Consider the following 14755-nt stretch of genomic DNA (forward strand, 5'->3'; position numbering starts at 1 on the left):
CCTTCCGTAACTACAGTGATTGCTGTCTCCCACTTTAATGACAGAATGCTGTTTTCCACTGTATCAACTGAGATTGCTTTCCCCCCTGTAATGATACAGATTGTTGTTCTCCTCTGTAATGACAGAGATTGTTGTGCCCATCTGAAATGACTGAAATTGCTGTTCCCCTCTGTAACGACAGAGATTGTTGTTCGGCTCCGTAATGACTGAGATTGGTGTTCCCCTCTGTAATGACTGAGATTGCTGTTCTCTACTGTAACAACAGAGATTGCTGTTCCCTTCTGGAAACACAGAGATTGTTGTTCAGCTCCGTAATGACAGAGATTGCTGTTCCACTCTGTAATGACAGAGATTTCTGTTCCCTATTGTGACGACAGGGATTGATGTTCCCCTCCATAATGACAGGGATTGCTGATCCACTCTGAAATGACAGAGGTTAATGTTCCGCTTTGTAATGATGGAGATTGCTGTTCCCCTCTGTAATGACAGGGATTGCCGTTCCCCTCTTTAATGATTGAGATTGCCGTTCCCCTCTGTAACAAGAGACTGCTGTTTACCTCTGTAACTGCAGAGATTGCTGTTTTCCACTATAATGACACTTTGCTGTTCTCCATTGTATGAACTGTGATTGCTGTTCCCTTATGTAACGATACAGATTGTTGTTCCTCCTGTAACGACAGTAATTGCTTTTCTCCATTTTAGCAGCAGAGATTGCTGTTCTCCTCTTTCACAACAGAGATTGCTGTTCCCGTATGTAACGACAGGGGTTGCTGACATCCTGTGTAACAACAGAGGTTAATGTTCCCCTCTGTAATGGCAGAGATTGCTGTTCCCATCTGGAATGATAGATGTTGCTGTTCCTCTCTGTAACGACGGAGATTGCTGTTCCCCTCTGTAACTACAGAGATTGCGGTTTGCTTATGTTATGACAGAGATGCTGTTCCTTTCTGTTATGACAGATATTGTTGTACCCCTCTTTAACAACAGAAATCGCTGTTCCCCTATGTAATGACTGAGATTGCTGATCCACTCTGTAATTACAGAGATTGTTGTTCCCCTCTGTAACAACAGAGATTGCTGACACCCTGTGTAATGACAGAGGATACTGTTCCCCTCTGTAAGGACAGAGATTGTTGTTCCTCTCTGTAACGACAGATGGCTGTTCCTATCTTTAACAACCTAGATCGCTGTTTCCCACTGTAATGACAGAGATTGCTGTTCCCCTCAGTAATGACAGAGATTGCTGTTCCCCTCTGTAACAAAAGACACTGGTGTTCCTCTCTGTAACGACACTGATTGCAGTTCCTCTCTGGAACAACAGAGATTGCAGTTCCCCTCGGTAATGACGCAGATTGCTGCTCCCCTCTGTAAGCACAGAGATTGTTGTTCCCCTCTATAATGACAGAGATACTGTTCCCCTATGTAATGAAAAGCTTCGTTGAACCCCTCCGTAACAACTGAGGTTGCTGTTCTCATATGTAACAACAGAGATTGGTCTTTCTCTCTGTAATGGCAGAGATTGGTGTTCCCCTCTGTAATGACAGAGATTGCTGTTCCACTCTGTAATGACAGATTTGCTGTTCCCCTCTGTAATGACAGTGATTGCTGTTTCCCACTTTAATGACACATTGTTGTTCTCCACTGTTTCAATTGAGATTGCTGTTCCCTTCTGTAAGGACAGTGTGGTGAACTACATATACCTGTCTGGAGTTCAGGTTCTCTTTAAATATTAAAATCCTGGCATCAATACATCAACCTCTATCAGCGGCCAGATATGATTCTTTAAAGGGCCACGCCAGTTATCCCTATTCTGGAGAGTCTGAGAGTTTAAATCCTGGATACTGGCGCGGTTGGGTGCGTGTCGTGACACAAAGAAACAAAACACACAGAGAGTTGCCATTTACTGGAATGTTTTCCCTGATAAAAAGCAAGGAGCTGTTTCATTAAAGGAGAACTGGGCAAGTATTTGGAGTTGGTGAAGCAAAGTGACGGGTGGGACTAACAGAAAGCCTTACCAAACTTGGTTTATTATTGTCTAATTTGGCTACGAAATGTAGGAACAGAATGAGACTATTCGGCCCATCAGGTCACCTGTGCCATTCAATTAAGGTTCATTTTGTTCAATCTCATCCTCATACATTCTCCCTGTAACCGTTAACCCCCTTACCAATCAAGAACTTATCAAACACCGTCATTAATATATGCAATGACTTGTCCTCAACAGACGATTGTGGCACTGAATTCACCATACTGTGGCTAAATAAATTCCTCTTCATCACAGTTCTAAAGGAACATCCTTGCATCGTGAGGTTTGCCCTCTGGTCTTAGACTACCCCACTACTATTTTTCTTGGTGGACGGCAATCAGCTCGGGGCCAATACAAAGAAAGGAAGAGTAAGCGGAGTGGCCATTGTGTGAGTGGGGCGTTATTAGCGTGGTCTAGATTTAGCTCAACATTTTAGGTGAGAACAGGCTTAGGAAGCACAGGCAGAGGCCCTTTGTAAGTAAATAAGAAAGTTCCTGGAAGTTCCCTCCCCCCCACCTCCCCCATGAGTACATAGTTTGTTCACTGAGAATAGTTGTGATATGTTCCTTGTGTGAAATATGGAAAATGTGGGAGACTCCCTGATAACTACGTCTGCACAATGAAAGCACATTGAGGTGCAGGTCCTTAGAGACCAGTGTTTGGGAATCAGAGCTGCTGCTCGATAACTGTCGGCTCATATTGGAGAATAAGGAGGCGATAGTGGGAGCTACAGGGAGGTAGTCACCTTAAGTTGTAGGAGGCAGGTCCCTGGTTTACTGTCAGGAGAGGGCAAGGGAGTAGGCAGCCAGTGCAGAGTACCCCAGTAACCGTTCTCTTTGAAAATTAGAGTACGGTTTGGGTGTTGTTAGAGGGGACGACCTACCAGAGGGAAGATGGAGCGGCTGGGTCTCTGGCACTGAATCTGTCTCTGTGGCTCAGAGAAAAAGAGGGGTGCAGTAGTGATAGGGAATTCCCCAGTTAGAGGAGTAGACACGATATTCCGTGTACCTGAAAGAGACACCTGCATCATGCGTTACTTCCCAGGTGTATCGGTCAAAGATGTCTCGGATTGGGTTCACGCCATTCTGAAGGGGAGGGAGGAGTGAACAGCCAGAAGTCATGGTACGTGTTGGTATCAGTGACGTAGGTAGGAAAGGGGAGGAGGTCCCGAAGGGCAGACATAGGTAGAAATCTGAAAAGGAGGACCACCAGGGTCGTAACCCCTGCCTTGCTGTCTGTGCCACGTGCCACTTAGGGTAAGAATAGGATGATTTGGCGGATGAATGTGTGGCTGAAGAACGTTTGCGGGGAGCAGGCTTTCAGAGTTTTGGATCATTGGGATCTCTTCTGGGAAGATACAGGATGACTTGTACAATGAAGGATGTGTTTGTTACATGTGAACCCGAGGGGTCCAATATTGTTGCAGGCAGGATACTCGAGCTGATGAGGAGGGGTTAAGCAAATTGCGGGGGGGGGGGGGGGGAGGTGCAGGAATTGGAGCGATAAGGCTGAGGACAGGGCAGTTGAGTGGCAGTAGGGGAGGTGCCATAGAGATTGGTGCAATGTCTGTAGTTATTTGTCATCTATATCAACGATCTGGATGATAATGTGATAAACTGTATCAACAAATTTGTCGATGATACCAAGGCTGGAACTGTAGTGGACAGTCTAGCAAAGCTTGCAACGAAATCTGGACTAGCTGGAAATATCAGCTGAAAAATGGTAGATGGAAATTAGTATAGACATGTAAGATGTTGCCCTTTGGGAGGATGGATGGGCCCCTCCCCTGTAGGGAGGTGGGTCAGTGATGGGAGCTTAGTGATTACTGCAATGTTATAACAGCTTGGGGCATCGCAGTTCAATTCCGGTGTCCTCTCTGAGCAACTTTGTATGTTCCTTCCACGTGACCGTGGGTTTCCTCTGGGTGCTCCAGCTTCCCAGCACAACTGGGCCATCGCTTAATTATGCCAAGATGTTCTTGGCTCGATGAGTCCCAATTAAGCAGAATTCACTGTGTACCCATGAGTGTTGCAGCTGAGCATCGAGTGGGACCACCACCCCGCTGTCACAGTGTAGTCTATAGGAGCCACTTCAGCATTTATCCCACAAGCCCGGCACTTTTTCCTGTGTTACATCTGCAGTCTTCCATTCCTCCATGTCTTCTGCAGAATCCAGAGTATTTTGGCAAATTACAGCCATCTCTTCTGCCACGACCTTTAAGACCCCACAACACAAGCCATAGCTCCAGGGACTATGCTGGACTTTCTCTCTCGTGGACAGACTTCTTTAAGTGAACAAAATAAGGAAACTGTACACACATTCTGATCAGGTTAAATTCCAACTGAATTCTTCATATGGGATTTTCAATTGTACAGAGCACTGTCGATTAACATCTGAGGTTAGACAGTTTAAAACCAGGAAAACAGCCAGGGTGTTGCCTTTCCCAGTCATACTGAGGCTCCCCCCACTCGATTGGTGACTTCAATGGGGACTGTTCGATGAAACCTACTGAATAATGTAATATTCCCCAAATTCCCTTCAAGCCTGGATTCTGTTGGTAGTGTGCCTTCCTGTTTCCATGGGGGCATGGGTTCGAATCCCACCACTGCCATTAGGTATATACCACATCTACCTCATGGCACAACAGTGTAGTTGTCATCAGAATGCTCTACATTGCCAGTCTCTGGTGTTCAATTCCACCACTGTGTGTACTGAGTTTGTACGTTCCCTTTATGACCTCTGCAGTTTCCTCTGGGTGCTCTGGTTTCCATCAGATTCCCAAGATGTACAGGTTAGGGTTAGTAAGTTGTCTCCAAGCTATGTTGGTGCTGGAAGCATGGCGACACTTACTGGCTTCCCCCAGCAATTTCTTGGATGGTGATGCAAGCAACATATTTCACTGTACGTTTAAATGGGCCAAAGGGCATGTTTGTGTGCTGTGGTGTTCTATGACTTAGTAACTTTAGAGGGTAGTTTGTAACCCAAGCACCATTCAGAGTTTTCAGAATTGTAATGACACAGAGTTTTATCGATCACATTTATTGCAATCTCCTTATGATCACATTCAGCGCGAAACCCAGCAGTCCCGGAGTGCAAAGTTCAGGTAGAACACTGCCAGAAAGCCACCCACAGCAATCTGCATATGCTGGAAATTGGAAGCCATAACAAAAAAAGCTGAAAATGATGCGCAGTTCTGAAAGAGGGATGGGGGAAGAGATGTCCAGAGTGATCTTGGGGTCCAAGTCCATAGCTGCAAGTTGCTGTGCAAGTGGAGAGGGTGGTGGAGAAGGCGTACAGCACATTTGCCTTTATTGATCAGTGCACTGCGTACACGAGTGTAATATGCACCATAGTAAAGTTTGGTAAGGTCACTCTCGGAGTATCAGGAGCAGTTCCGATCACCCTGTTACTACAAGGGTTTGGAGGCTTTAGAGAGGATGCAGAAGAGGTTCATTGGATGAGGATTCTGTCTCGAGGAGGATCCCTCACTGGCAATTGCGAATTAGGGGACTTGGCATTCATTGAGGAGATGTAGGTGTCAAATCTGCCTCATCCAGGTCAGAGAGAGGAAGGTAGGAAGGAAGAAGTGGAGTCAGTTCGGCAATAAGCGCTATAGAAATTTGCAGCTTGAATTCTCATCTGACCCCAAAGCATAAAGCACAGAGGAAGCAATGGCCAGTGGTGGGATGGGCCTTCATATCGCCACACTGTTCTCGATGACGCTTGGCATAAGGTACGCATACTTCAGCTCAAGACCCTCATTGCGCTTCTTTATCTCATTCTCGATGTACACGAGTTCTTTCTGGAACTTCTCGATGCATTCCTTAGCTTCCGGTTCAATGAAGCGTTGTTCCATGTACGTACCCAAGCTTGTCTGCGGGAAGTAGAGAGATTTATTCCTGAAGGATGGGGGTAATAATCAGTAATCACTCACACACACACACACACACACACACACACACACACACACACACACACACACACACACACACACACACACACACACACACACACACACACACACTTCCTGATACCCCTCTCCATATCCTGACTTGGTGCGATGGACACTGATCTCTCCACGTAGACTGTTGGCTGCTTCCTTCACCCCATGACTGATGTGAATAAAAATCCCTCGGACCCTTCCCTTGCTGTTCCATACGGTGGAGCTGTGCTCGGGCCACGTGGTGTTTACAACGGCAGCATTGGTGATGTATGGGTAGCCTTGGCTTGACTCACTACAAGTTGAGGTAAGTCAGGTCTCCCTCCACACAGATCGCGTTCCATATTCTTTTCCATTAGTAAAACTGAGTGCAGCAACAGACTCTTCAGATCAACTGGTCCATGCCAACTAAGCTAATCCCATTTCCCCATGTTCCTCTAAAACTTACTTGTCCATGGGCCTGTCCTGATGTCCCTTAACCATCGTTATTGTTCCTGCCTCAACCACGTCGTCTGGCAGCTTGTTCCAAGCCCTCTGTGCAGAAGATGTCCCTAAGCTCTGTCCCTAAACTTTCCCCTCTCACCTTAAACCTGTGCCTTGTCTTTAGTTTCCTTTCCCTGGGAGCAAGACTGTAACCTACCTGTTCCCCTGATGATCATATACAGCTCCATATGGTCACCCATCAGTCTCCAACACTCCTGGAGTAAAGTCTTAACCTGCCCAACCTCTCCTTATAACTCCAGAGACTCAATCTCTTTTTCACTCTTCCCAGTTTAATGACATCATGTAATTGAAAGGCATCATCTCAGAGTTGGCGTCTAGGTGTCTTATGGTCCTTTGGTGTTATACTACTTACTTCAGAGGGAGCTGATCGACTGAGCAGATGGATGGTCGCAAGCACCAGCACCGAGGCACTTTTCGTCGGCAAAGTGTTTAAGATGTCTTCCTCAGTGACTTTCCCCTTTTCTGTGGGTGCTGGTTTCTGCATGGTCGAAGGACTGTTTGGGACCCAGGATCCCCAGTCAAACTGTGAAATAAGTCAGGTGTTAGATACAATGCTTACTCTTACCTGAGGTTTTGCTGTACCACGGTCTCGTAACAGCAACCTAAGTGCATAGAACATGGAACAGAACATGGCATCGTAGCATAGGCCCTTTGCCACACATTCAGCATACAGACTGTAATTGATTCTATTGTACTTCTCTGTTCTACTGTGAAAGCTCACAATCAAATACCTTATTGTCTTTCACAATCTCCTATACTATCATTAAGACACATCTCACCCTCCATTACTCCTAAGATCCATCAGTTCCTCCGCACTACTTGTATTTTGCTTCAAATCGATCCTTCCAAAGTGAATCACTTCATACATTTCTGGATTAAATTCTATCTGCCTCTTTTCAGCTAAGGTCTGCATTCTGTCAATGTCCTTTTCAACCCGTGACAATCTACTACACTATCCACAACTCCACCAATCTTCATGTCATCATACCAGAAATATTTGATTGGGGAACCATCTGAAATATCTGGCTCAGCAGGATAACCTTGGGAGTTTGGATGGAGCTAGAAATGGGGAAAGATAAACAAGAGTCATTTAAATTGCTTCTCATATGAATCCTGTTGAGCCACGGCAGAATGTAATGTGTTTGGAATTGTGAAACCAAAGATTACATTAGTTCCTGCAAAGAACAGTTGGAAACTGGTAATAAAATTATGGTCAGCCACACTCTTGGCTAGCAGAGCATTATGGACTGAATGGCCTTATTTACTGTATGCTACGATTGGGATCAGAGAAGAGAGCTCCTGTGCATCCCATCATTCTGATTGCTTTGATTGAGCAGGGAATGACGTTTTGGTGAGGGAGAGGACTGCTGGGAGTAAACGGTTGAGAAATCCTCTCCCCTATAATCCCTCCTTCTCAACTGCCCATCTCTTCCCTCTTGATAGGTATGTCTCCTTATTTCTTTTCCACTGTGATTGACTTCTTCTCCAGCCCTTTACCTTTTATCTATCTGCTCCCAGCTTCTCAGTTCAGCTCTCCTCTCTCTCCCAGTCACCTATCCTCACCTGTCTCCTGGCACCTTGTACTATTTTCCCTTCCCCCAGCATCTAATTCCGGTCTCTGTCAGCTTTCTTTCCAGTCCTGATGAAAGGACTCGGCCTGAAATGTTAACTGTTTATTCCCCTTGGTGGATGCATCTGACCTGTTGAGTTCCTGCAGCTACTTGTGTGCGTTACTGAGTAATATCCAGCTCAGACTGAATTCTTAACGGTCTGAAAATTGTGTTCAGTCACCAGACACTGCTCGGAATGTCTCTGTTTGTGTGAGGTCTGTTTCTGACCAGTCATGCTCTACTTGATGCAGTGGAGTGTAAATTCAATGAAACCTGAGCTGACCTGTCCGACATTCACTGCAGAGTGCTGGGCAGAACAAGTGAATATGACCATGGTCAGGTACTTGACGAGATCGCCCTTGGTGGAGAATGACGTGGGGAAACCTAAAGAGAGAATATTGAAGCCATCAGTGAAATTAACGGGAGACAAACAATCACTCAGCACAGAGTACGCAATGTGTGGACATGAGCGCGTCATCTCACGGTCCTGTCCCACCAATAATCTTTCCTCTGCTCCGTCAAAGTGTTCGGGGAGTGGAGGTCCTCACACTGCTCTGTCCATGTCCCTGTGTTTCGAGGACTACTAAACAAACATTAACCAAAGTCCTCCAACTTTATCAGTCTAGAAAATAACACCAAGCCTCACCTCATATTGTGAGCAGTTCTGAACCATTTATCTGAGAAAGGGTGTGCTGGCATTGGAAAGAGACCAAAGGTAGTTCGAGAAAATGATCCCAGGGATGCAGGGGTTCATGTATGAGGAGCGTTTGATTGCTCTGGGCCTGAACCTGCTGGAGGTTACAAGAATGGGGTTGGGGGCTAGATAGAGAAGACATGGAGAATATGTTTCCTAAACTGGGGGAATCTAGGACCAAAGGGCAGTGGATCAGAACAAGACGTCCCTTTCGAACAGAGAACACGGGATTTCTTGAGCCAGAGGGTGGTGATTCAGTGGAATACATTGCCACAGACAGATGTGGAGGTCAAGTCATTTGGGTTCATTTAAAGCAGAGATTGATAGACTCTTGATTAGTGATGGTGTCAAATGCTATGAAGACAGGAGAATGGGTTTGTGAGGAATAGTAAATCAGTCTCAATGCAATGGTGAGCAGACTCAGTGGATTAATTCTGATCCCGTGACTTCTAATGTCAGAGTCATACAGGCACACAGAACAGAAACAGGCTGTTCAGTCCAACTAATGGATGATATCCAATATTCCCATTGATGCTAGTTCCACTTGCCTTCTTTTATCACTCTAAACCATTCCTATCCATACTTGTCCAATTGCTTTTTAAAGGTTGTCACTATACCTACCTCAACCACTCCCTCTGTCATCTCATTCCACATATGGGCCACACTCGGGGCAAAGAAGTTGCCCCTCGGGTCGCTCTTAAATCTTTCCCCTTTCACCTTAAACCAATGTTCTCTAGTTCTTGCTCTCCCACTCTGTGAAAACGACTGCACAAAAACCTCTTTACACCTTTAGACGGCTCTATAAGTACTCCCATCATTCAAAGTTCTAAGTAAATATATGCCAGCATATTTATTTCCTTGCTGGCAATCACAATAAATATGAAGTAACACATTCTATTATGCGTCAATAAAAAAGACACAACCTGTTCAACTTCTCATAACTCAGTCCCTCAAGACCAGGCAACATCTCTGTAAATCTCCTCTGCATTCTTCCCAGATTAATGGCATGTTTTGTATTGCAGGACGAGGAAAACTGAACACAATATTCCCAAAGCACCTCGCCAAAGTCTTGCACAACTGTAAGATAACGTCCCACCAACTCCTCTGAACTTCTGGCCCTGATAGGACAGCACTCAGAACCTTGGCTTACTGCATCGGGCTGTAACACGCAAATTACGTACTCCCAACCCCACCAGAACCCTGCTCCCTCCATCTGTGTCAGAGTCCACCAGTTCCGCGCGGGCCTCACCAGTCACCCGAGGGTCAGTATTCCGAGTCCCAGGACGCAATAACAATCCGAGATCAGTGTGCTGCCCATAATCAGTGAACCGACAGTAGGCCCAGAGCAGAAGACACACAATACATAATTTATTAAATCAAGAGGGGTGAAGACAGTGCACAGTGATAGGGAGATCATTCAGATAATTGGAAGTGGAACCTGAGGATTGTTCAGCCAGGAATCCTTCAGTGAAGATTTCCTTTGCCCATTCATGAATTTCCTCATCCTCCTGGACGGATTCATCGCTCTTGTAGTAAATGTCAATGATGTTTGCCACGAACCTTTGAGAGAAGGAGAGCAAACTGCTGGAAATGGAGGAGAAACCGAGGCCGCACTGGTTTAACACCAGAAAACCGACAAACAATACTGGAGAGAGGATGTGAGTGAGGGGACAATGAAAGGAGTGATTTAGGGAGAGAGGGACAGAGGGAGAGAGACAATGAATGGAGTGAAACAGGAAGGGTGGGAGAGGGAGGAAAGGAGTGGGGATGAGAGTGATGGAGAGGGAGAGATTGTGAGTGGGTTGGAGGAAGTGTGTGAGGAAGTAAGTGAAGGAGAGAGTTTTGAAGTGAACACAGGTGTGAGGTAGGAGGGAGGGAGGGTGGGAGAGAAGGGGATGAGGAAGGGAAGGGCCACTACGGAAGTGGTCGGGCAGGATGGTCGAGTTGTTGCTGGTCGCGCAGGTTGGGACATCACTTTCCTGGAATTGAAAATCAGATGACATTCAGACGGTGAATTTCCCCCCAGAGGGAGGCACAGAGCAGTGTGGAGAGAGCTGAAGGGTAGTGCAGAGAATTTCAGGACAATTACAAAAACACTGACATCTTTGCCCAAATCAGAGCAGGAGACATTTACAAGGATTTTACTGTGAATAGGAAGACTTTGGTTATAGGGAAAGGTTGAACTGGTTGGGACTTTATTTCCTGAAGTGTAGGAAAATGAGGGAAGATTTGATAGAGGTGTACAAAATTTGAGAGTCAGAGCTACAATTAATGGAAGTAGGTTTGTTTTTCCACTGAGGGCTGCGATCAGAAATAGAGGTCATGGGTTAAAGGTGAAATATTTAAAGGGAACGTGAGAGGGAATTTCTTCACTTAGAGGGCAGTGTGAGTGGGGAATGAGCTGCTCGTGACGTGGTGAATGTCAGCTTGATTGCAATATCTTTGACAGAAATTTGGACAGGGACGGATGGGAGGGATATGAGGGCAGGTATCCAGGTGCAGTTGGATGGGATGAGACAGAAATCAAGGTAGAATGGACTAGATGGGCCAAAGGGACTCTCTGCCACAACACTCTGACTTGATAACAGAGCTCCCAGCACTGATGCCAGAAGAACACCAGTTCCGCATCACACACTCCCACCGTTCACATCTGCCCCCACATGCCTTCATCGTTTGGAGCAGTTTACCCCGAGAGGGCTTGGTCGATGTTTTTGTGAATCTGACGTAGATAGTGAGCACTGACCAGCTGGCTGGTGAAGGGTTCTGGGTGCAGGATAAGGTGTCGGGGTTCAGCAGCTGTCAAGTCCAGCTGTGAACAGCTGCACAGTTTGTGTGGGTGAGGGGTGGTTATCCCACAAGCACAACCAGCCGCTGAGTGGAGTCCCCCAGCCGTCATCAGTACATTAATAAACACATTACAGAGGAGGGCAGAATAGGCCTCCTGGCCATTCACATTGAAGGGCAGGATCCACGGGAGCATGGTGAGGGGCAGACGGATCGTGGGGGAGGGGGGGTGCAAGTCTACAGCTACCCGAAAGATGTAACAGGTGGTAAAGAGGGCAGATGGCAGACTTGCACCCCTGGTGATGTTCTGCTAATCAAAATGAGATGCAGCTGCAACCTGACTTGACAGTTTTTATACTGAGTGTCAAATGGTGAATCTGTGGAATTCAATGCCACAGACAGTTGGCAAGGCCACGTCATTGGATTCTGGTTAATTGAGCCATCGGTTAATCGAGGCAGCTGCTTATTTCTTGAAAAACAAAAACTAATAGAGAAAATAACCAGGATTCCCTCCATTTATTTGGGACAATCTGCTAGTTAATTGGGACAGGAGGCTGTTGCCAAACAGCTTGTAACTCACATCTGTCACCTGGAATTTTCTGACTGTTAGACACTCCACCGTACTTAGAGCAAATGGTTTTTAAATAGTGTCAGTTGCTTGTGTTTCTGTTCAACAAGCAATGGATTTTGTCACTGACAGTTGGTGAGAAATAATCAGTAAGACAATTCAGAATTGTGTTGCTCTCTGCGATTTCAAACATTCAGACTTGGAGATGCCAGAAACAGCTGGAAGTGCATATGAAATGATTTCAGTTTGTCAACAGGTTATGTACTACAAATAATTGAAATGTATTGGCAATCACTTTGAAGGTTACAATGAAATTGAAGAATTATGTGATAAAATCATCGACAGCATTATTTGAAGGGAGTTTAGAGTCTGCACTAGGTGCTTGCACTGAATTTAATCAATCACAGTCAATCAAAAGATTGTGACAGCTTACATACACTGGACAGATTCCACCATCGAAAACAATCAGGAACTAAGACACAGGTTTATAATGCTGTAATGTTCTAATTTTTTTCTGTTTTATTTACATATATAATTTCTTAGTTATATAGAAGTTTATCATTTTTCTACCTTTTTAACTATTTCGATGAAACAGCTGCTTAATTGGGCCAAAATGTACTGTTCCTGATGTGTCCCAGTTAACCAGAATGTACTTTATTTCAAGCCGAGATTGATTGGTTCCTCATTAGTAAGGGTGTCAGTCATAAAGGGAGAAGATAGAAGAATGTGATTGAGAGGGAACATAAATCAGTGATGATGGAATGGCCTACTTCTGCTCCTATTTTATACTCTAATGTTCTTATGGGTAACTTTCTATTGTGGTCAGCACAGAGATGACGGCCGAATGGCCTGTTTCTGAACTGTACTGTTTGATGCTCCAACCTCTGGCACCATCATCCTCCTCCTCCCTGTTGTTAACACCATTCATAGTAACTCTACAGAGGCACTGTGATAAAGTGGCTGCCTGCCCACACCGGGGAACTCCTGGTAAGTGGTCCCAGCACCTCCTACGTGGAGAGCTCCAGTTATCATCCATGATGGTGATGGAAGCTGTGACATTGGTGCCCAGTGGAGTGACCTGTGTTCCTTTCCCATGAGGGATTTAATGGCCAGTGCTGTGTAAAATGGGAGAGATATCGGAGAGGGAGAACATTTAGCGATAGACTCTCTCACTTGTTGATGGCGTGCCAGATCTTCAGAGCGTCATCTCTGTAATAGTAGTTGGGGATCTTGTCCACTCTTCGAGAGGCTACATTGTCCGGGAGGCACAGAGATGAGTAGGTCGTGTTCGCCAGAGCACGCTGCAGGATTTTCAGTTTGGCCGTTCCTCCCGTAGAAAAAGCCTGGAATGACAGATCGGAGTGTTTGACCTGGCACGACACTGGGAGGGGAATGAGTCAGCCAGGAACCAAAGTAGCTGAAACCCAGAGTAACCCACAGCATCTATGGAGGGGAATAAACAATAATCAGGTGAAAACCCTTCATCAGACTGGGAAAGGAAGTGGGAAGAATGCAGAGTAAGGTGGGGGAGGGGAATGACTACAAGATGGCAGGTGACAGGTGAGACCAGGTGAGAGCTTCTTATCCTGGCTTCTTGCCCCTTCATTTCCAGTGCTGATTAAGTGTCTTTGCCTGAAACGTCTAATCTTTATCCCCCTCGATAGATGCTCTGCCTGGCCTCCTGAGTTCCTCCAGCATTTTGTGTCTGTTGCTCTGGATTTCCAGCATCTGCAGAGTCTCCTGTCCAGCTGAAGACCTGCTGCCCATACCGGTGCAGAACACTACAGGAACTCTCCGGGAGCATCCTTTGAACACATGCGGAACACAGTACCTGGTAGCAGACACTGGGAGACCTGTTACCGAAGCCCACTCATTGCCCTACCTCTACCTGCAAGACATTGAGCAGTGGGAGTGTGAAGAGGCATTTTCTAAACACGCCCCCTGGGACACCTTGTCATGAATGAGGAAACAGTAAATGGACTTTCAGAAGTTCTATGTTGAAACCGTTGATTTTGATGGTATCAGAAATTATCTGGCAAGTGTGGATCGGGACAGGCTGCTTTCTAGCAAAGCTGCACTTGGTAGGTGGGAGACCTTCAAAAGTGAAATTTTGAGAGTACAAAGCTTTATGCCTATCAGAATAAACAGTAAAGATAACAAGTGTAGGGAACCTTGGGTTTCAAGAGGTATTGAGGCCCTGGTTAAGAAACAAACGAAAGTGCATTGCAGGTATTGGCAACTAGGAATAAATGAGGTGCTTATGGGGTATAGGAAATACAGAGAACACTTAAAAAAGGAATCAGGAGGGCTAAAAGAGAGCATTGGATTGTGCTACCAGACAAGGTGAAGGAGAATCCTAAGGGATTCTACAGATATGTTCAGAGCAAAAGGATTGCAAGGGATAAAATTGGTCCTGTGGAAGATCAGAATGGTTATCCATGTATGGAAGCTAAAGAGATGGGGGAGATGTTAAATTATATTTTTGCATTTGTGTCTACTCAGGAGACAGTCACAGAGCTTATAAAAGTGAAGCAAAGCGACATCAGCTTCCTGGAACGTATGCAGATTACAGGGGTTTGGATAGACATGGACTGATAAAGGATAGTCAGCATGGCTTTGTGCATGGTTG

At 45.7% G+C, this 14755-nt stretch overlaps 1 protein-coding gene across 1 annotated transcript in view; it reads right to left on the minus strand.

The window, feature by feature from the left end:
• Positions 1-5082: 5082 nt before the first annotated feature.
• The window catches only part of LOC140729827 (polyunsaturated fatty acid 5-lipoxygenase-like), a 56313-nt gene continuing 46640 nt past the window's right edge, over positions 5083-14755 (minus strand). The window contains exons 10-14 of the mRNA XM_073050039.1: positions 13300-13469; positions 10213-10334; positions 8364-8464; positions 6823-6993; positions 5083-5900 (exon numbers count right to left, since the gene is read on the minus strand). Coding sequence (XP_072906140.1) covers positions 5721-5900; positions 6823-6993; positions 8364-8464; positions 10213-10334; positions 13300-13469 — 744 coding nt within the window. The 3' untranslated portion in view covers positions 5083-5720. The remainder of the gene's footprint in view (positions 5901-6822; positions 6994-8363; positions 8465-10212; positions 10335-13299; positions 13470-14755) is intronic.

Source organism: Hemitrygon akajei, chromosome 6 (assembly GCF_048418815.1).
Source record: "Hemitrygon akajei chromosome 6, sHemAka1.3, whole genome shotgun sequence".
Classification (NCBI taxonomy): domain Eukaryota; kingdom Metazoa; phylum Chordata; class Chondrichthyes; order Myliobatiformes; family Dasyatidae; genus Hemitrygon; species Hemitrygon akajei.